The following is a 21,316-nucleotide window of genomic DNA, read 5'->3' as shown; positions in this document are numbered from 1 at the left end:
ACGGAGGTCAAGGTCAGGGTCAAGGTCAAATTTATTAATATAGCGACGGCTAAAATCAACCCAAATACTGCTGAGGGAGCAACTGATTACAGAGGGTAATACTTAGTGAGGAAGGTGACGCTGATGATGATGGTCATGCCTGACTTTGACCTCATGCATTATTGTCCTAGTTTTTTGTTATAATTTTGTTATATTTGTTATAAAAGTTGCAGAAATGGGTGACTGATGCCCCCCCCCTCGCCCCAGCCAGATTCCTTATTCATCCAGCCTCCTGGTGCCGGTGCTCTCTGATTCCCTTTTCAGGCCCCCGCAGAGCTGCCAGGGAATGGCTATTCCTGACACAAAGACCTCAATCGTATCTCAGCTTCTAAACTGTCGTTCATCAGTGTGGCCCCTAGGGGGCCCCGTTCTCTGTACTTCTGCTCGCGTGGCAAATGCCTAAAAAAATCCCTGAAAAGCCTAAAATGCCCGAAATTCTCTAATTGTCTGGGGACCTTCCCCTGACTTTTTCCACGATAGAAAGTCTGTCGATGTGCTACGTGTCTGTTTTAAATGACACCCGAGGGACATCTTTTAGGGTATCGTTTATATAGACGATCTGTCTTGGAGGTGCCTGTGTTTTAAATAGCTCCTTTTCTATTGGGTGACGTCCTCCCAGTGGTTTCGGAGCATTTAAAGTGGAGCGTCTCCATTAAGCGTCACCTATTAGCAGAGGCGCTAGGTCCAGGTCCAGAAAGTACAAATCCAGACCAAGATTTTGTTCCAACCAACCGGCAGAGTACTCTGTGACTGTGACTCTTGATGCTCAACTTGTGGGTTGACACAAAATCTTGGTCCGGATTTGTACTTTCCGAAGCTGAACTTTCCAGCTTTGCTTATTTTAATGATGTGGTTCTAACTGCTTGTGCGTGTGTCTCCCTGTGTGTCTGCGATCAGTGTCGGAAATGGAGGAGTCCATGCTGTCGGTGTTGCGGCCCTCTCAGAAGACGGAGCCAGTGGCCCCGCCCCCTCTGAGCAGGATCCCGGCCGACCCCTCTGAGCTGCCGCCGGACCGGCTGCACGTGGAGATGGAGCTGTCCCCGGATTCGCAGGTCACCCTCTACGGGCCCCTGCTCAAAGCCCTCGTCTCCGTCAAGGTGCCCAGCACTCGTCATCCTATGCAGCGTTAGGGAGTGCAGCCTTTAGGGCGAGCAGTGAGTGACTCACAAGTGCCTCTAGGGGGCGCTGTCAGCGTTATCGAACGTCACGTTTCAATGACAACTCGAAGCTAGCTATGTCAGCCATACCTGCTCTGAGACGCTGGCCTTGACCAGCTGAGCGGATGAGGGGACCTCCGGCGGGGAGGTAATTTTCTACTCTGAAAACGAAAACTTGGGGTTTCGGTGGCTCGAGGCTAATCCTGATATCAAGCGAGGATGCTCGACTCATTGTGGTCACCACGGTTACGCTCCGGTCACATCCGTCACGCCGTCTCGCTCCTCTGATTATGAGTAATTTTCCATCCAGCGGTTTAACAGTGTGTTTGTGACCCCCCCCCCAGGAGAACTACTTCGGCGAGGATGACATGTACACGGACTTCGAGGAGGCCGCCTCCAGCCCGGTGCTGTCCCACTCGCCCTCCTCCAGCTCGGGCTGGACGGCGCTGGGCATGGACGAGAGCGGGCAGCGGGACGCGGACAGCCGGGCGGGTCACCCCCTGGCGCTGCGGCCCTGGGACATCACCGTGCTCATCAACCTGTACAAAGTTCACGCTCGGCTGCCCGTGGTGAGGGGGGGGGGGGGTGTCGTCACGCTTCAGGATGAATTCATCTCCATCAGTTCATTCTTGGATCCGCAGATTTAACGCAGGTGTCTGTAACTTAGTAATCTGTAGGTTGTTTCTCCTGCTTTTTTCATGCGATAAACATGTTTGGAGAAAAATTACTAGTCATCCAGAAACAAAACCCAAAAAAATGGGTTTATTGATCTTTGGGGTGGCGGATCATTTATCTTCAGTGAATTAAAGATTTTCAGAATAGATTGAAACAATAAATGCACAGAATCGGGAAAAAAAATTGTGGGGTTATCAGATTCACTACATGTCAGAAGTTATTCCCGCTAATAATGAATAACCTTTCTGGCTCGATGCGTCTTGCTTCCTGAAGTCCTGGTGAGATTTATGTCCTGCTGGTACCGACTGCTCCATTCTGACCTGGGTGCTGAGGGTTATCACAGTGAGAAGCGTGATTTGAATTTTGACCAGCATTATCATCATCATCATCAGCGTATCCTGGATCGTTTCCCACCACCTAGAGCCCTCGAGTCTTAGTGCCTTTGAAGTAATATGGCCACGTGACCCAGGAGAGATGCACAGTCATTTGTGAGCTCACAGTACCAGGCATGTGAGCTACCTTGCATTGCCATGGTAACCCCTACAGCAGCAGCGGAGCGGGGGGCTACTGCGGGTTTTGAGCGCATTTGAGTTTCTCTCAAATGAGGGCTCTTTGGTGGTCATGTGACCATTTCAGCTGATTCGCAGCACACAGGCCAAAGAACCGGCCGTCTGCACAGGATCATTTCTGTGCTCTCTCTGTCCTGATCCCACATGGTCACACTCGTTTCACTGGGAAGTCAGACCGGTTGCTCCTAGTACAGACAGCTCAGTATGATCCGATTCTGCTGTGTGTGTCTGATGTATATGCATATCCGAGGAACATGGTGAAATTCTTTTTCTGGGACAATAAAACAAAAAACAGTGCAATACAGGACAGACAGCAGTGTAGTCCAAGACAAAACAGTGCGATATAAAAATGAGTACTCAATAAGCAGTAATCAATACTGTATGTGCAATGTGCAATGGGGATAAGGATGCAAATAGACTACAATATAGTAAAAAGAAAATATTGGTGTAGTGTTGAAGTGAAAAATGTGTAATGCATCACAATACATAAATCATTTTGAAATATGCAGTAATTTATTTCAAGTGACTTCTTGAGTTTTTTTTGCACTTGTCACAATTTCAAAATCCTTGCTTTTTTTGCTTTTTCTGTTTGTGTGTGCACACGTGTGTGTTTGCATGTGTGTGTATGTGTGCGTGTGTGTGTATGTGTGCCCGTCTGTGTGTGCGTGTGTGTATGTGTGCACGTGCATGTGCGCTCTGTAACAGCACTGCAGCACTGACGGACCTGACGGCCCCTCCGGCTTCCTCGAGAGGCTCTGCTTCGAGATGAAGAAGACCTACAAGGAGACCATGCTCCAGCTGCTGCTCTCTCCCATACACGTATTTGTCAGCGACACCTACCAGGTAGGGGTGCCAAGGAGACCATGCTCCAGCTGCTGCTCTCTCCCATACACGTATTTGTCAGCGACACCTACCTGGTAGGGGTGCCAAGGAGACCATGCTCCAGCTGCTGCTCTCTCCCATACACGTATTTGTCAGCGACACCTACCTGGTAGGGGTGCCAAGGAGACCATGCTCCAGCTGCTGCTCTCTCCCATACACGTATTTGTCAGGGATACCTACCTGGTAGGGGTGCCAAGGAGACCGTGCTCCAGCTGCTGCTCTCTCCCATACACGTATTTGTCAGGGATACCTACCTGGTAGGGGTGCCAAGGAGACCGTGCTCCAGCTGCTGCTCTCTCCCATACACGTATTTGTCAGGGATACCTACCTGGTAGGGGTGCCAAGGAGACCATGCTCCAGCTGCTGCTCTCTCCCATACACGTATTTGTCAGGGATACCTACCTGGTAGGGGTGCCAAGGAGACCGTGCTCCAGCTGCTGCTCTCTCCCATACACGTATTTGTCAGGGATACCTACCTGGTAGGGGTGCCAAGGAGACCGTGCTCCAGCTGCTGCTCTCTCCCATACACGTATTTGTCAGCGACACCTACCTGGTAGGGGTGCCAAGGAGACCATGCTCCAGCTGCTGCTCTCTCCCATACACGTATTTGTCAGGGAAACCTACCTGGTAGGGGTGCCAAGGAGACCATGCTCCAGCTGCTGCTCGCTCCCATACAAGTATTTGTCAGGGATACCTACCTGATAGAGGTGCCAAGGAGACCATGCTCCAGCTGCTGCTCTCTCCCATACACGTATTTGTCAGGGATACCTACCTGGTAGGGGTGCGAAGGAGACCGTGCTCCAGCTGCTGCTCTCTCCCATACATGTATTTGTCAGCGACACCTACCTGGTAGGGGTGCCAAGGAGACCATGCTCCAGCTGCTGCTCTCTCCCATACACGTATTTGTCAGGGATACCTACCAGGTAGGGGTGCCAAGGAGACCATGCTCCAGCTGCTGCTCTCTCCCATACACGTATTTGTCAGGGATACCTACCTGATAGGGGTGCCAAGGAGACCATGCTCCAGCTACTGCTCTCTCCCATACAAGTATTTGTCAGGGATACCTACCTGATAGGGGTGCCAAGGAGACCATGCTCCAGCTACTGCTCTCTCCCATACACGTATTTGTCAGCGACACCTACCTGGTAGGGGTGCCAAGGAGACCATGCTCCAGCTGCTGCTCTCTCCCATACACGTATTTGTCAGCGACACCTACCTGGTAGGGGTGCCAAGGAGACCATGCTCCAGCTGCTGCTGTCTCCCATACACGTATTTGTCAGGGATACCTACCTGGTAGGGGTGCCAAGGAGACCGTGCTCCAGCTGCTGCTCTCTCCCATACACGTATTTGTCAGGGATACCTACCTGGTAGGGGTGCCAAGGAGACCGTGCTCCAGCTGCTGCTCTCTCCCATACACGTATTTGTCAGGGATACCTACCTGGTAGGGGTGCCAAGGAGACCATGCTCCAGCTGCTGCTCTCTCCCATACACGTATTTGTCAGGGATACCTACCTGGTAGGGGTGCCAAGGAGACCGTGCTCCAGCTGCTGCTCTCTCCCATACACGTATTTGTCAGCGACACCTACCTGGTAGGGGTGCCAAGGAGACCATGCTCCAGCTGCTGCTGTCTCCCATACACGTATTTGTCAGGGATACCTACCTGGTAGGGGTGCCAAGGAGACCGTGCTCCAGCTGCTGCTCTCTCCCATACACGTATTTGTCAGGGATACCTACCTGGTAGGGGTGCCAAGGAGACCGTGCTCCAGCTGCTGCTCTCTCCCATACACGTATTTGTCAGGGATACCTACCTGGTAGGGGTGCCAAGGAGACCGTGCTCCAGCTGCTGCTCTCTCCCATACACGTATTTGTCAGGGATACCTACCTGGTAGGGGTGCCAAGGAGACCGTGCTCCAGCTGCTGCTCTCTCCCATACACGTATTTGTCAGGGATACCTACCTGGTAGGGGTGCCAAGGAGACCGTGCTCCAGCTGCTGCTCTCTCCCATACACGTATTTGTCAGGGATACCTACCTGGTAGGGGTGCCAAGGAGACCATGCTCCAGCTGCTGCTCTCTCCCATACACGTATTTGTCAGGGAAACCTACCTGGTAGGGGTGCCAAGGAGACCATGCTCCAGCTGCTGCTCGCTCCCATACAAGTATTTGTCAGGGATACCTACCTGATAGAGGTGCCAAGGAGACCATGCTCCAGCTGCTGCTCTCTCCCATACACGTATTTGTCAGGGATACCTACCTGGTAGGGGTGCGAAGGAGACCGTGCTCCAGCTGCTGCTCTCTCCCATACATGTATTTGTCAGCGACACCTACCTGGTAGGGGTGCCAAGGAGACCATGCTCCAGCTGCTGCTCTCTCCCATACACGTATTTGTCAGGGATACCTACCAGGTAGGGGTGCCAAGGAGACCATGCTCCAGCTGCTGCTCTCTCCCATACACGTATTTGTCAGGGATACCTACCTGATAGGGGTGCCAAGGAGACCATGCTCCAGCTACTGCTCTCTCCCATACAAGTATTTGTCAGGGATACCTACCTGATAGGGGTGCCAAGGAGACCATGCTCCAGCTACTGCTCTCTCCCATACACGTATTTGTCAGCGACACCTACCTGGTAGGGGTGCCAAGGAGACCATGCTCCAGCTGCTGCTCTCTCCCATACACGTATTTGTCAGCGACACCTACCTGGTAGGGGTGCCAAGGAGACCATGCTCCAGCTGCTGCTGTCTCCCATACACGTATTTGTCAGGGATACCTACCTGGTAGGGGTGCCAAGGAGACCGTGCTCCAGCTGCTGCTCTCTCCCATACACGTATTTGTCAGGGATACCTACCTGGTAGGGGTGCCAAGGAGACCGTGCTCCAGCTGCTGCTCTCTCCCATACACGTATTTGTCAGGGATACCTACCTGGTAGGGGTGCCAAGGAGACCATGCTCCAGCTGCTGCTCTCTCCCATACACGTATTTGTCAGGGATACCTACCTGGTAGGGGTGCCAAGGAGACCGTGCTCCAGCTGCTGCTCTCTCCCATACACGTATTTGTCAGCGACACCTACCTGGTAGGGGTGCCAAGGAGACCATGCTCCAGCTGCTGCTCTCTCCCATACACGTATTTGTCAGGGAAACCTACCTGGTAGGGGTGCCAAGGAGACCATGCTCCAGCTGCTGCTCGCTCCCATACAAGTATTTGTCAGGGATACCTACCTGATAGAGGTGCCAAGGAGACCATGCTCCAGCTGCTGCTCTCTCCCATACACGTATTTGTCAGGGATACCTACCTGGTAGGGGTGCGAAGGAGACCATGCTCCAGCTGCTGCTCTCTCCCATACATGTATTTGTCAGCGACACCTACCTGGTAGGGGTGCCAAGGAGACCATGCTCCAGCTGCTGCTCTCTCCCATACACGTATTTGTCAGGGATACCTACCTGGTAGGGGTGCCAAGGTGACCATGCTCCAGCTACTGCTCTCTCCCATACACGTATTTGTCAGGGATACCTACCTGGTAGGGGTGCCAAGGAGACCGTGCTCCAGCTGCTGCTCTCTCCCATACATGTATTTGTCAGCGACACCTACCTGGTAGGGGTGCCAAGGAGACCGTGCTCCAGCTGCTGCTCTCTCCCATACACGTATTTGTCAGGGATACCTACCTGATAGAGGTGCCAAGGAGACCATGCTCCAGCTGCTGCTCTCTCCCATACACGTATTTGTCAGGGATACCTACCTGGTAGGGGTGCCAAGGAGACCATGCTCCAGCTGCTGCTCTCTCGCATACACGTATTTGTCAGGGACACCTACCTGGTAGGGGTGCCAAGGAGACCATGCTCCAGCTGCTGCTCTCTCCCATACACGTATTTGTCAGCGACACCTACCTGGTAGGGGTGCCAAGGAGACCATGCTCCAGCTGCTGCTCTCTCCCATACACGTATTTGTCAGCGACACCTACCTGGTAGGGGTACCAGCGAGCTGTTTTGACCCCCCCATGTTAGATGTGTAGGGTAAATGGATGGATGGAGCTGTTTATATATTTGCATATTTGCCATAGTTTACTTCAAATTGCTTGTAGGTATTAAAATTTCAGATTTCCCCCCCCCCTTGTTGGTATTTGAGGCATTAATCATAACCAAACTTGCAGTGTTTGTCTACTCCCGAACATGTTGACTCAACATTGGAAAGTTCTTGAACTTTCCGGTGTCTGTTCTGATGATGCAAACCCTGCAGACGCCATCTGCTAAACGAGCTGGTGTCCCGTGGCGTGCCGTGCGATAATGGCGGCGTGATCAAATCCATCTCCGGCTTGCTGGCAGTCTGCCTGCTGGCCCCGTGCAGCGTGTGTGTGTGTGTGTGGGTGTGGGTGGGGGGGGGGGGGTCACTTGACCCAGCAGGTCCCTCCCTTGGATCCCTGCACCTTTTATGGTGTAATCAGTGTCCATTCCCCCACAGCGCCCGGCGGTTGACGGGCTTCTCCGCGAGGGACACCTGCGCCTGGCGGGACTGCAGATGCGAGCTCACGCCATGTTCTCAGCTGAGGGCCTCCCCATGGACAGCGACACACTGGAATATGCCTGGCTCATCGACCTGCAGGCAGGAGCTCTCACCGGCAAGGTCACCGTGCCTCAGGTGGGGCTGATCCTACCCATGAGACTAACCCTACCCATGTGACTATGCCCATATGACTAACCCTACCTATGTGACTATGCCCATATGACTAACCCTACCTATGTGACTGACCATGCCCATGAGACTAACCCTACCCATGTGACTGACCATGTTGTTCTTGTTGGTTTTTTATTATTGAGTGGTTGATTGTTGATTGGGGGTAGGAGCATCTAGATCTCGCTGTAGCATGTTTCTGATGATAGATACCACCCCCCCACATACAGTTGGCCAACCTGGCAGAGTGGGCTGGGCCCTTTCTGTTCCACGCGGTGTCCCGTGAGTTCCAGCTGGAGAGGCCCAAGCCCTCGCTGATGTGCCAGCATGGGGTGGACCAGCGCACCTGCGATGCCAAGGTAATGCCACCTGTTTGCATGGCCTTTTGTGTGTTTGCTGTTTGCTTGTATGTGATTCAAAGAACCGTCTTCGGCGCCTGAGACTTCAAAGACCCAGGAACGTATTGTGTTGTCAGTTTAATGTTTTATTCATTGTAGGTATGAAAGGCTAACTTTCAAAGGTTAACTTCAAGCTAACTTAGTTTAGCGCTGTGAGTTATGGTCTGTTCAGTCTAAAATCGTGTTACAGCTCCATGGCTTCCATGACACACAGACTGAAATCGTCACAAAAATATATCAGTCATGTTATTTGCTTGATCACTGAGGCCACTTTCTCAGCTTGTAGAGTTGGGAAACCTTTGAAGCCACATGTAGGCTAGATGATCTGATTGTTGTAAGTGCGAGTGAGAGCCATGAGATGTAGGATGGAAGTGGGGGCAGGGATAGGGTAGTCTTGGGGATTCTGAAGCCTGCTCTCTGGCCAACAGCTGGCCTCGCTGCCTGGACCCTGCCGTACCTCGGAGGAGCTGAAGTACACCATGACCCGGCTGGCGGTGGACAGCACTGACCTGTTCCTTGTGGAGCACGGCTGCGCAGCCAGTATCAAGGTGGGTATGGTTAGGTTAGGGTTAGGGTTAGCCAGTTTCAAGGTGGGTAGGGTTAGGGTTAGGGTTAGGGTTGGCCAGTTTCAAGGTGGGTAGGGTTAGGGTTAGGGTTAGGGTTGGCCAGTTTCAAGGTGGGTAGGGTTAGGGTTGGGGTTAGGGTTAGCCAGTATCAAGGTGGGTAGGGTTAGGGTTAGGGTTGGGGTTAGGGTTAGCCAGTATCAAGGTGGGTAGGGTTAGGTTAGGGTTATCCAATATCAAGGTGGGTAGGGTTAGGGTTAACTGGCATAAAGATGGCTAGGGATAGATTTAGGGTTAGCCAGTGTTATGGTGGGGAGGGTTATGGTTAGCCTGTATTACAGTGGGTAGGGCTAAGATTAAGCAGTATCAAGGCAGGTAGGGTTACAATTAGCTAGTGTCAGGGTGGGTAGTGTTACAGTATAAGAACATAAGAAATTTACAAACGAGAGGAGGCCATTTGGCCCATCAAGCTCGTTTGGGGAGAACTTAACTAATAGCTCAGAGTTGTTAAAATCTTATCTAAATCTGATTTAAATGAACCCAGGGTTTTAGCTTCCACTACACTAGCAGGAAGACTATTCCATACTCTTACTACATGCTGTGTAAAGAATTGCTTCCCCAAATTAATTTTAAAATGTTCTCCCGCTAATTTTCACTTATGGCCACGAGTTCTAGTATTTAATCTAATATTGAAATAGCCATTTGGCCGAACAGCATCCAGACCTGTTAGAATCTTATAGACCTGGATCATGTCCCCCTTAGTCTCCTCTGCTCGAGGCTTAACAGATTCAGCTCAGCTAACCTCTCCTCATAAGACATTCCTCTAAGACCAGGAATCATTCTTGTAGCCCTCTGTTGTACCTTTTCTAAGGCAGCAATGTCCTTCTTAAAGTATGGTGACCAAACCTGCACACAATATTCTAGGTGGGGTCTTACCAAGGAATTATATAAATGTAACATCACCTCCCTTGACTTAAACTCCACACACCTAGAGATATAACCCAACATCCTATTGGCCTTTTTTATTGCTTCCGCACACTGGCGAGAGTGGAACATGGAAGCATCAACATACACACCGAGATCTTTCTCTTAATCAGCTACCTTTATTTCAATGGAAACCATAAAATATCTGTACTTTATATTTCTGCTCCCTTCATGGATTACCTTACATTTATCTATGTTAAATTTCATCTGCCAGATATCAGCCCAGTCGCTAATTAAATCCAGATCCCGTTGTAGCCTCTCTGCTGCTAGATCAGTATCTGCTACACCACCCACCTTGGTGTCATCTGCAAATTTAACCAGTTTACTGTATGTATTGGTGTCTATATCATTTTTGTAAATTAGGAGCAATAGTGGTCCTAAAATTGAGCCCTGTGGTACCCCCACTATGAACGCAGGCCCACTGTGACATTGTGCCTCTAATAACAACTCGCTGCTTCCTGTCAGTTAACCAGTTTTTGATCCAAGCTGCCACAGTTCCTAAAATCCCTGCAGCTTTGAGCTTAAGCAAGAGCCGTTTGTGGGGGACAACATCAAAGGCCTTCTGGAAATCTAAGTAGATCACATCATAGGCCTTTTTGTGATCAATTTCACTTGTAGCTTCCTCAAAGAACTCAAGTAAATTCGTTAAACAGGACCTACCTCTCCTAAATCCATGTCGGCTATCCCTCAGAATGGTATTTGCAGCCAGATAATGGTTAGCTGAGTGGCTACCTGACTAACTAACTTTCTCTGAGTGTTTGCAAATTTTAAATATGTGTTCCATCTGCCTTTAAATATATTTCCTTAACTGATGGAAGCAGTGGGCCACACGTAGTGATTAGTGTAAGTGATTAGTGTAAGCTTAGTGTAAGTGATTAGTGTAAGCTTAGTATAAGTGATGAGTGTAAGTGATTAGTGAAAGCTTCTTTAATGCTCTGTTCTTGTCCCAGTGCCAAAGGGTTGGAATCCATAATTGATTTGAGGAAGGTGTCGCACTCTTATCTTCCCTGGCGTTCTGCCAGCCGTGTTATTGAGTTGTGTGGGACTGCATGCTGTCTGATGTGGGCGTCACGCCTCCAAGGTGTGGAGTGTCTGCAAACTCTGCATCTTGCTCTGCATGTGTCTGTATCCATTTATTTGCTTTTTACTGCTAACTTGAAGCATTTTACAGAAATATCCCCCAAAGGCAATAATTCTCTGCCACAGTAAATCGCCAGATGCCATTTAGAAAAAATCTTAATGCGCCTTCAGAAGAGAAAGCAGAATTATCAAAAGTTTGCTTGTTATAAGTTCATGTTTTTCAAGGTTTGTTAGAAGTTGATTATTGTAGGACTCCTTAGTGTATAATAAATGCTTTGGTGTGATATTTTGGGCACAGTCCCAGTGGTTACATACCTTTTTAATTGCCTGTATGTGTGTTTGTTCTCTCTCTCTCTCTCGCTCTCTCTGCTGCCTCTGTATCTTTGTGTTCTTTAGACAAACGGCATCCGTCTGGCCAACTGCAACCTGCACAACCAGGCAGTGGGCGAGGGCGTGAGTGCAGTGGTGCAGGATGTGCAGCTGCGGCAGTACATCGAGCAGCAGGACGGCGCCAGGCTCAGCCTGCAGCCTCCCCAGCTGCGGCGCCCCCTCTGGCTGGAGGCCGGCTCAGTGACCTTCGCTCTCCTGACGGCCGACATTGCCCTGGCCGCCGACCACCCGGCCAAACACGAGGCACAGAGGCAGTTCCTGGAGCTGCATGACGGCCGCACCAAGAGGTGGGCCACGCAGGACATTTTCGGGGGCCAGAGGTCACGGAGCATGCCCAGTATGAGATGTCATCATAGGCCACAAGTTATCTTTGTTCAAAAAGGGGTCAGAGGGTTACTGGTTGTTTGAGGCCTTTTGTTGCAGCTGAGAAGTTCATGGTTGTAGGTCTCCTGGGACATGTTATCAGGTTTGCATACAAATCTCAATGACCAATAATTTGGTCTAGTGCTAGTGGGATGGGTAATCATCTACAGCAACCAGTGGGTCGCGACTCAAATTTGGGTCATGGCAAGGGTTTGAAAGGGTCATGATGCAGAGTTGGAAATGTAAGCATTTTAAAACCAGGGAGCTCCTATGCTGATCCATGATCAGATCTCTCAGCCCCAGTCCTAGAATCAACTTATATAATTGGCTCTTGGGTCTGCAGATGCGTAGCGCAAAATTAGTGAATGCTCAACCAATCGAAGAAGCCAAACCACAGATGCTTAATTTAAAATTCACTGGCACATCCAATCAGATTTGTGCGATAGGCATTGATTGGCAGAAATTGCAGAGGGCACTGTGTACTTGGTCATAGCGTTAATTTAGACCTATATACTGAACTGGAATGATAAAAATTGGCCACTGCCCACTTCGTACGGCTAATCGATACCTCATCGAGTTTTTTTAACTAATCAAGCTAAATGACTGAGCTGATAGTGAAATGTAACAGATACGTGGAACGGCTGAGGTGCCCTTGAGGAGGTTTGGGGGCTGAAGCCGTGTTCATCCAGTAACATTTCAGGAAGTTTTTGGAGAACAGAAGAAATTCTTGTTAGATTTTATTGCTACTCCTAATTTACATATGCTCTAATCCTGAATGGGGTATTTTTTTCTGAATACATACACACTTATTACCCAGATAAAAAGCCTTTAACATTCTCTTTGACTGCCGAAGGCCTTTACAGCACATGGTTACCACTGAATTAACCTGGTGAATATATGGTGTACAGGTGGGTTTGCTTGTAACTAAGTAACTGTAACCATGGCGATGCATCAGATAGACACATGGGCTGACAGTAGGGCTGACCTCTCCCCCCCCAGGCTATGGTTCCTGTGGCCCGAGGACGTCCTGAGGAGCAAGCGCAGTCGTAACCGCTGCGGCTGCCTGGGCGGCTGCCGCTTCTTCGGGGGCACCGCCGTGGGTCTGGACTTCTTCCGCCTGGAGGACATGACGCCCTCGAGCAGCTCAGCCTTCTCCAGCTCCAGCGCCGAGACGGACATGTGCTACGGCCAGTCGCTGCTGCAGCCCGGCGAGTGGATCGTCACCAAGGAGACGCCCAAGCTCGTCGACGGTGCGCCATCGCGGGCCCTCCATCCGCACGGCCCCCTAGGGGCCGCTCTCTTTCTGCGTGCCTTCTGCGGGCCCTCCGTCCGCACGGCCCCCTAGGGGCCGCTCTCTTTCTGCGTGCCTTCTGCGGGCCCTCCGTCCGCACGGCCCCCTAGTGGCCGCTCTCTTTCTGCGGGCCCTCCATCCGCACGGCCCCCTAGTGGCCGCTCTCTTTCTGCGGGCCCTCCATCCGCACGGCCCCCTAGTGGCCGCTCTCTTTCTGCGGGCCCTCCATCCGCACGGCCCCCTAGTGGCCGCTCTCTTTCTGCGGGCCCTCCGTCCGCACGGCCCCCTAGTGGCCGCTCTCTTTCTGCGGGCCCTCCATCCGCACGGCCCCCTAGGGGCCGCTATCTTTCTGCGTGCCTTCTGGGGTTTTATTTATGTATGACCAAAGAGGAATTGATGGCAGTCGGGCTCATTCTTTTCTGAACTACTTGGGTAATTTCAGTTTTTGCTTGCATGTGGGTGAAAAGTCCTTTATTCACTGTAGCAGAGATCCAGAGTTTAATCAGCTGCTCCTTCGTGCACTGCTGGCTTCTTTTCTGTGATTACCATCTCAACAATTAATTAATTAAAAAGATAAAATAATCAGGTAGCTGAGGACATATTTTGCTGTAGCGTAATCTGATCACCCAGCCATGACCCTACATCAGCTAAACTGTGTGGGAACTGGTTACATGCAGGATAATCTGCTCAGCCTGAGGCTCTGATTCCATTTTGATCAGAGGGGATGATGTGTATTCCAGCAACAGTGATATGTAGCTGCTGTCTGGGACAGTGATTATTAAGCTGGGGGTCTGTCCTGGATGGACTGGATGTACGGGGTGGTGTATGTGAGGAGTGGAGGGTGCAGATGTTTTTCCATGTCATTGGGGCAAGTGGCTCGATGGGTTAGAAAGCTGCTCCTCTGATCGGAAGGTCGCCAGTTTGAATCCCCGGGTCAGCAGAGCGGTTTCACCATTGGGGCCTTGAGCCAGACCATTAGCCCCTTAATTGCTCCAGGGACCAGCCATCCCTGCTTCCTCAGTAAGTGTCCATTGCTTTGGATAAAATCATCTGCTAGATAAAATGTAAAAAAAAAAAAAAACAAGCCCGTCCCACAAAGGATGACCCAGAGTTAGCAGAATAAAACCCTAAAACACCAAACAGCAGCAGTGACCAGAACAGCTTCAGCTGGCGCTGAGCCAGGATGAAATTTCATTAATGAGATTTAGCTCATTTGCGGTGTGAAGTTTTCACGTGGTGCTCAGCCCCCCCCACCCCGTGTGCTCTGTGTGAGCTCACCATGCAGGCTACGAATAATGAATGTCAATGAGGACAAAGCTCATTACATTGGCTAATGGGAACCAAGTGCTTATCTCTCTTGCTCTTGGAAGGGCGACTGTTTGGGATATCTCATTGTTTATGGTGTCTTCTGTCAGCATGGCTGTCATGGTTGTGTGTATGTATGCACACATATCTGTCCAGGGCTGGGCCTGGGACAAAGAATTAGCAACCCCCCCCCCCCTCACTGCCCCCCTAAATTGTTCTGTGTAACTGTCACTAGGGCTGTCATGATTAATTGATGTAGTCGATGCCGAAAATGTGTCATCAGTATTTGAAATCGACGCATCGCATAATTCCACCAGGAGGCAGTAAAGTATACTAGCCTCATGATTCCTGCAATGTTTCAGTAATATCTTATAATACTCTATTTTAACAATTGTTTTCCTTTAATATCACTGCGTAATTATGAGAATCGTTCATATTATCACTAAACAAAATGGTGGTTTTACACTGTGCAAAGTCTCAATGGCATATCGTAGTGGCACTAGCACTGTGCAGGAGTACCTGAAGAGGCCACATAGAGGCGCTATGCTGGGTGATGGACCGCCAGAGTAGGCAAAGCCACTGTGTAGTCTATTCATGTTCATCAAAGTACCATTAGTTTGCTTTTCAATATCGTGTAGCTGCTAAATACACTCATCATTAAAGCCATATAGTTGTCTGCCTGCTACCTTAGAATCACCATTGAATAAGTGTTTGAGAAAATGTTTTGGCTACAATCTGTTCTGCGTGGATTGATGGTGCCAATGTGTGTACCTGCACATTGGGCTTGTTGGAACAAATGTTGTTATCGTAAACTAAAACTGAAACGAAAACAGACAAATAAATGAAAGTAATTATTGAACTGAAATAAAAAACTATATTTACCAAAATAAGTGTCGAACTTTAATCAGCAAAAAAGACCCCCACACCTTCCTACCTTGTTTATCCACAGTATAAAGTATAAAGGAAAAATACATTTTTCACTGTGCTGTTGACATATCACTCTACCATTAAGGGTGATCCACAGGCCCCCTTAGCTAATATACTATACTGCCCCCTGGTGGAATTCTACTGCGTATGCCTTTGAAAGATGGATGGACTTTGTTTCGTCCTGTGCCTTTAGATCCGTCTTCAATCAGACTGTCTTGTGCATTAATTAACTCTCAGGCAGGAGTCATTCAGAGATGATTGGTTGCAGGACCGTGCCTGAGCGTCTTCCCTGGGGTTAAACGATTCGCCGGCATGGGTTAGAGGACACCATGTTGTACTTGTCGGGCTTGTAGGTTAATAAGCGGCCATGTTCTGTCTCGTCGGCTTGAGCAGCTTCGGGAAGGTGCAGCGGGGCGAGGAGGGAGGGCCCCTCACCAGCTTTGGAGCACGAGCATAAGGTCCAGCACCTCAGCCTCCAGGTCCCCCGGAATTCCCACAGCTCTGCCTCATCCTCCGAGGACAACAGCTCCTCCAGTGCTGCGCTGCCCCTACTGGCCGCCGAGAGGGATAGCCCCTCCCCGGGCCCTGAGGACCGGCCCCCACCGCCATACCCTCCCCCTGTCAGACCCAACAGTGAGGCCGGTGCCGTCAATGGGGAGTGAGTGTCATGCTCTGGCTAATTTCTCTCTCCCTTATCTTGGGGATAAAATGGGAATTAGTAATTTGTATTTATGTAATTAGTGCCTCAGAAGTACTTAAAATGAATGAATTGTCTTACAAATGTCTTCTCTGCCCCTGTATCTCGACCTCCTGTAGAGTTGCTGGAGATCCTTCTGAGAGTACACCGGTCTCTCCCAACGGTGGCCAGGAGTGGGCGCCGCTGCGCTCGCCCCTCCGCTCACCGCTGAAGCGCCAGTCCTCCGTCCACTCGGCCCGCCTGGGCAGCACTAAGAGTCTGTCGGCGGCAGTGTTCGCGGACCGGCTGCCAGCGCCCACCGGCGTGCAGTTCAGCGGCGACGTCTCCCGCAGCGACGAGAACGTGCTGGACTCGCCGCGGCAACGTCGCAGCTACGGCTCCTTTCCATTCACGCCGTCGGCCGACTCCAGCACCTTCCACCAGTATCGCTCCATGGACTCCAGCATGTCCGTGGCTGACAGCGAGGCTTACTTCTCCGCTGCTGAGGAGTTCGAGCCCATCAGCAGCGACGAGGGCCCCGGCACCTACCCGGGGAGGAAGAGGAAGAGGAGGCAGCAGATCGGCTACAGTCGCAGCTCTATCTACCACAGCGTGGAAGGACCCCTTGCCTACATGCTCAATGGCGAAATGATCATGGAGCCCCGCCCCCTGCCCATCCCCAGTCTCGCCTCCCAAGCGTCCTTCGTCTCTGCCTTGGGCATCGAGGAAGAGGGTAACGTAGAAGTGGAGAAGACCCCTGAGCCAGGCCTGGTCACGTCCAAGCCTCACGTCATGGCTTGCTACCAGAGCTACCTGGCCCACTATCAGGTTTCCAACTGGTCGGTCAAGCAGCCCACCAATAAGAGGACGTCAAAGTCCTCTCTGCACCGCCCACTCGACTTGGACACGCCCACCAGCGAGGAGAGCTCTGCTTCTTTTGACCAGCTCTCCATTCCAGTGTTTAAGGTCCATCTGGTTTTCATGAACTTTACATTTGCATCTGATACCTTATCAGTTTTCACATTATTTTACAGCTGTCCTATTTCATTCTGTAGGTTCTCAGACCAGGCCTCTCCGCCAGTTCCCTGCTGGACAGAGGTGTCCAGCTAATGGGAGGCTCAAATAGGTATGTTTCAGTTTCTGACTGGGCATCGTTTCGGCGCAGAAAGCTTGGCTGGTGGCAGGTGGACCGAGACTGCACCTACAGAGTAACGTGGACTTGTACGCTCACGTCTTGTGCTTCCTGATGTTTGGCAGCACACCGTACACGCCCCTGGAGAAAAAGTGTACGGAGACCACAGATGAGGACACCACCACAGACGACTGGAGCCTGGACCAGCCGCTGACCCAGACCCGGACCACTGCCATCGTGGAGGTGAAGGGAGCTGTCGACGTGGTGCTTACCCCGTTAGTGGCAGAAGCTCTGGACCGGTAAGAGTTCATAGCGTTCCATCATACCTGGTGATGGAATCATGGGATATCTCAGCCAGTGTCTTAACAAGTGTTACTAATCAGCTACAATTTATTGAGTAATTAAGCATCCAACACAACTCCCATTTTTAAAGCTGTCACACATAAACCACAACAGGCCTGAGTGTATTTCTTAAAGCTGCCCAGCTATGCTGATCTGACCTGCGTCTGTCTCCTTCAGCTACATCGAGGCGATGGTCCACTTCGTGAGCATCCGTCACCCAGCCGCAATCCTGGATGACCTTCACGGCCGGGTGCTGAACGAGGCCTATCAAATCAGCAAGTCCACAGTGTTAGACTCTGTAAGTGTTTCTTCATCCATTCTCCGAAATTCTATATGAGCAACAACCTGTCACATGGGTTTCTTGCTTTGATTGTGATTGGTCACTTTCCTTCCAAAGTATGGGATAGTAGCACCACTAATGGTGTTCTAGGTGCTTCCAATGCTTCTTGGTTTAAAGAAGCTTTGGCAAGAAGTTTTTGCTCTTAGCAGAGTTCTGGGAAGCATGAACACAAGTCAGCCAAGACGGAGGGCACCACCCTGGGCTCTTTGACATCTCCTCCTGGCCAGACAGACCTGTCAGCCAAGCAAGACAACGTGAAGATCAAGGGTCTGCAGGCTAATGTGTCCATCCCCAAGGTATTTCCCAGCTCTGGTCCTTGATTGGTACCTAAAGGTGGCTGTATACTTCAAGCAGAATCGAGGGAATCAGTGTTCTTCTAGCAATACATCATATGAGCAAGGTTTAGATCTCCCTGGATCTGTTGTATATCAAAGTATTCACCTGTGCACTGATTGGTTCTTCGAGCATGGTACCATTTTGTGACGTCCTGTGATCCGTCCCCTTCCTCCCCAGGTGAACCTTTGTCTGCTCCAGGCCTCTGTGGAGGAGGCCTCACTATCCAGCTGCACCAAGAGCCTGACACACGTGTCCCTGGTAGCCCTGTGCTTTGACCGTGTCGCCATGCAGCTGCGCATGAACAGGTGGGCATTATTGAGCAGGTGGGCATTATGGAACAGGTGGGCATTATTTAGCAGGTGGTCATTATTGAAGAGGTGGTCATTATTGAAGAGGTGGGCATTATTGAAGAGGTGGTCATTATTGAGCAGGTGGGCATTATGGAACAGGTGGGCATTATTTAGCAGGTGGTCATTATTGAAGAGGTGGTCATTATTGAGCAGGTGGGCATCATTGAACAGGTGGGCATTATTGAGCAGGTGGGCATCATTGGGGTACATTGTGCTCTCCCAGTTGCCCTTAGTGTGTCACTCCAAACGTGGTCAAATAGGACAGTCCCATCCTTACCGTTGAGTCACGAAGGACCGTTCCTGTCGCCTGGCCAGGACACACCCACTTTACCTCTGCGCAATGAATCTTGGGATATGTTGGACTGCAAAGGATCCCTCGTGTGATGCGTTCAGTCTTTGAATACAGCCTGAGAGGGTACAGCTCCTGAATTTGGGCACAGCCTGTGTATGTGTGTGTGTGTGTGTGTGCGTGCGTGTGTGTGTGTGTGTGTGTGTGTGTGCGTGTGTGTGTGTATGAGTGTGTGTGTGTATGAGTGTGTGTTTGTGTGTGTGTGTGTGTGTGTGTGTGTGCGTGCGTGTGTGGGCGCGCTCCGTGGGCTACGCATCCCAGAATGCAGTTCTTTAACTTGACTGTTTGACTCCATCTCCCAGGGGCATCGTGGAGGAGACGCCTAACGGCACTGAACATGGACGACCCACGGTGACGTTCGAGAAGTATTCCTCGGCCTCAAAGATGCAGCCACAGTCCTCCGGGTCACTGCGCTCCAACGCTGGTGTGGAGAAGGGCAAGGAGATCGCCGCCAAGCTCAACGTGCACCGAATCCACGGGCAGCTGCGAGGCCTCGACGCCCCAGGTCACACCGAACAGCCGCTCTCCATCCATCTCTGCTTGTTTGTGTGTGACCATCCCCGATTGGTCTATTTTTATGCATGTAGCTAAACGTAACATCATCTTCTTGTTCAGTGAGGTCACATTTAAAGTGACAGTGCCTCATGGGTTCTATGGCCTTTCACTCTGAACGTGTCATCTAATCAGACATTGGCACCTGCGCCATCACGGCCATCCCCTTCGAGAAATCCAAGGTGCTCTTCAGCTTGGAGGAGCTGGACGAGCTGACCTACGTGGACGAGACGGACCCACAGGGCAACACCGACCCGACCCGCTCCAGCACCACCCTAGAAAAGTGGGGCTGGATCATGTTTGAGTGCGGTATCGAGAACCTCACCATCAAGGGTAAGAGACGTTATATCCAGAACCTTAGCAGTAGTAAGAATCAACATGTCTAGAACCTGAACATTAGATTCATGCACCACTGCTGCGGCACCACCAATGTCTCTATCTACCGTTCATAAATCTTCATTGTTGCACTTTAGTTATCTGCACAGGAAGGTTGTCAACTCATGTTTCCCAGAGGTGGACATTTCAGGTCCGCACAGTAAAAATACAGACCAGGATTTTGTTTCAACCAATCAGCCGAGTATATAAAGTCACAATCCTCAGCTGGTTGGTTGGTCTGGATTTTTACTTCCTGGTACTGAAATGTCCACCTCTGATGTTTACAGCAAATCGTTGAACGGTGTGCAGCTCAGCAGGTTAGGACACTGTGCCTGTGACCAGCAGGTTGCTGTTTCGAATCCCCTGGCTGCCATGCGAGGCCCTTAACTCCCCACTGCCCCAGGGACTGCATGATCCTACTTTCTCAAAAAATTATTATTTGTTGCTTTGGACAAAACAGTCTTGCAAAATAAATAAAATGTAAATTTGCATGCGGCATACAGCGATGTGCAGCCTTAGCAAGGTCACACTGTTTCCAGGAAATATTCTGTTCTGTCAGTCATCCTCGAACGCGTTTCCTTTTTTAACGCTGAGATTCTGCCAGCGAAGAATTTAGGATGGAGAAATCTACAGGGCCCAAAGCCATTGGGACGCCTTCACCACCGAGAAGGGCACTAATTAGGGGCCTTCACCACCGAGAAGGGCACTAATTAGGGAGAATTCACCACAGAGAAGGGCACTAATTAGGGGGCCTTCACCACCGAGAAGGGCACTAATTAGGGGGCATTCACCACAGAGAAGGGCACTAATTAGGGGGCCTTCACCACCGAGAAGGGCACTAATTAGGGGGCCTTCACCACCGAGAAGGGCACTAATTAGGGGGCCTTCACCACCGAGAAGGGCACTAATTAGGGGGCCTTCACCACCGAGAAGGGCACTAATTAGGGGGCATTCACCACAGAGAAGGGCACTAATTAGGGGCATTCACCACCGAGAAGGGCACTAATTAGGGGCCTTCACCACCGAGAAGGGCACTAATTAGGGGGCATTCACCACCGAGAAGGGCACTAATTAGGGGGCATTCACCACCGAGAAGGGCACTAAATAGGGGCCTTCACCACCGAGAAGGGCACTAATTAGGGGGCATTCACCACAGAGAAGGGCACTAATTAGGGGCATTCACCACCGAGAAGGGCACTAATTAGGGGCCTTCACCACCGAGAAGGGCACTAATTAGGGGGCATTCACCACCGAGAAGGGCACTAATTAGGGGGCATTCACCACCGAGAAGGGCACTAAATAGGGGTAATTCAGAGGAGGTGGGATCTGTGCAGAATAGGGGGCAGATGTTTTTAGTGCGGGGAGGCATTCAGGTCAGGATGGACTGAGTGGGAGGACTCTGCTGTGTTTCATAAACTCATAAGTGGATTAACTGCTTTTCATGTGAGGAAAAATACAAATGGAAAGTGAATCAGCAACGTGTATCACCCTGTTCTGAATCATTTGGTTGTCTTACCTGAAAAACTCATTCAGGGGATGTGGCTGGAGTCCTGTGGCTACCGTAGGTGTCAAACGCTGCC

At 50.7% G+C, this 21,316-nt stretch overlaps 1 protein-coding gene across 10 annotated transcripts in view; it reads left to right on the top strand.

The window, feature by feature from the left end:
• The window catches only part of kiaa1109 (KIAA1109 ortholog), a 102,183-nt gene that overhangs the window by 26,973 nt on the left and 53,894 nt on the right, over positions 1 to 21,316 (top strand). For 7 of the 10 annotated variants that reach the window (XM_072707733.1, XM_072707739.1, XM_072707734.1 and 4 more), the window contains exons 19-35: positions 937 to 1,136; positions 1,541 to 1,765; positions 3,146 to 3,283; positions 7,774 to 7,950; positions 8,214 to 8,342; positions 8,810 to 8,929; positions 11,405 to 11,685; positions 12,761 to 13,011; positions 15,678 to 15,942; positions 16,101 to 16,926; positions 17,016 to 17,086; positions 17,218 to 17,391; positions 17,612 to 17,732; positions 17,921 to 18,070; positions 18,288 to 18,415; positions 19,112 to 19,314; positions 19,497 to 19,694. In XM_072707733.1, the coding sequence (XP_072563834.1) occupies positions 937 to 1,136; positions 1,541 to 1,765; positions 3,146 to 3,283; positions 7,774 to 7,950; positions 8,214 to 8,342; positions 8,810 to 8,929; positions 11,405 to 11,685; positions 12,761 to 13,011; positions 15,678 to 15,942; positions 16,101 to 16,926; positions 17,016 to 17,086; positions 17,218 to 17,391; positions 17,612 to 17,732; positions 17,921 to 18,070; positions 18,288 to 18,415; positions 19,112 to 19,314; positions 19,497 to 19,694 (3,657 nt within the window). The remainder of the gene's footprint in view (positions 1 to 936; positions 1,137 to 1,540; positions 1,766 to 3,145; positions 3,284 to 7,773; positions 7,951 to 8,213; positions 8,343 to 8,809; positions 8,930 to 11,404; positions 11,686 to 12,760; positions 13,012 to 15,677; positions 15,943 to 16,100; positions 16,927 to 17,015; positions 17,087 to 17,217; positions 17,392 to 17,611; positions 17,733 to 17,920; positions 18,071 to 18,287; positions 18,416 to 19,111; positions 19,315 to 19,496; positions 19,695 to 21,316) is intronic. The other 3 variants (XM_072707738.1, XM_072707740.1, XM_072707732.1) reach the window with 1 other exon arrangement.

This window comes from Paramormyrops kingsleyae, chromosome 25 (genome assembly GCF_048594095.1).
Source record: "Paramormyrops kingsleyae isolate MSU_618 chromosome 25, PKINGS_0.4, whole genome shotgun sequence".
NCBI lineage: Eukaryota > Metazoa > Chordata > Actinopteri > Osteoglossiformes > Mormyridae > Paramormyrops > Paramormyrops kingsleyae.
This window is presented reverse-complemented; position numbering and strand designations above follow the sequence as displayed.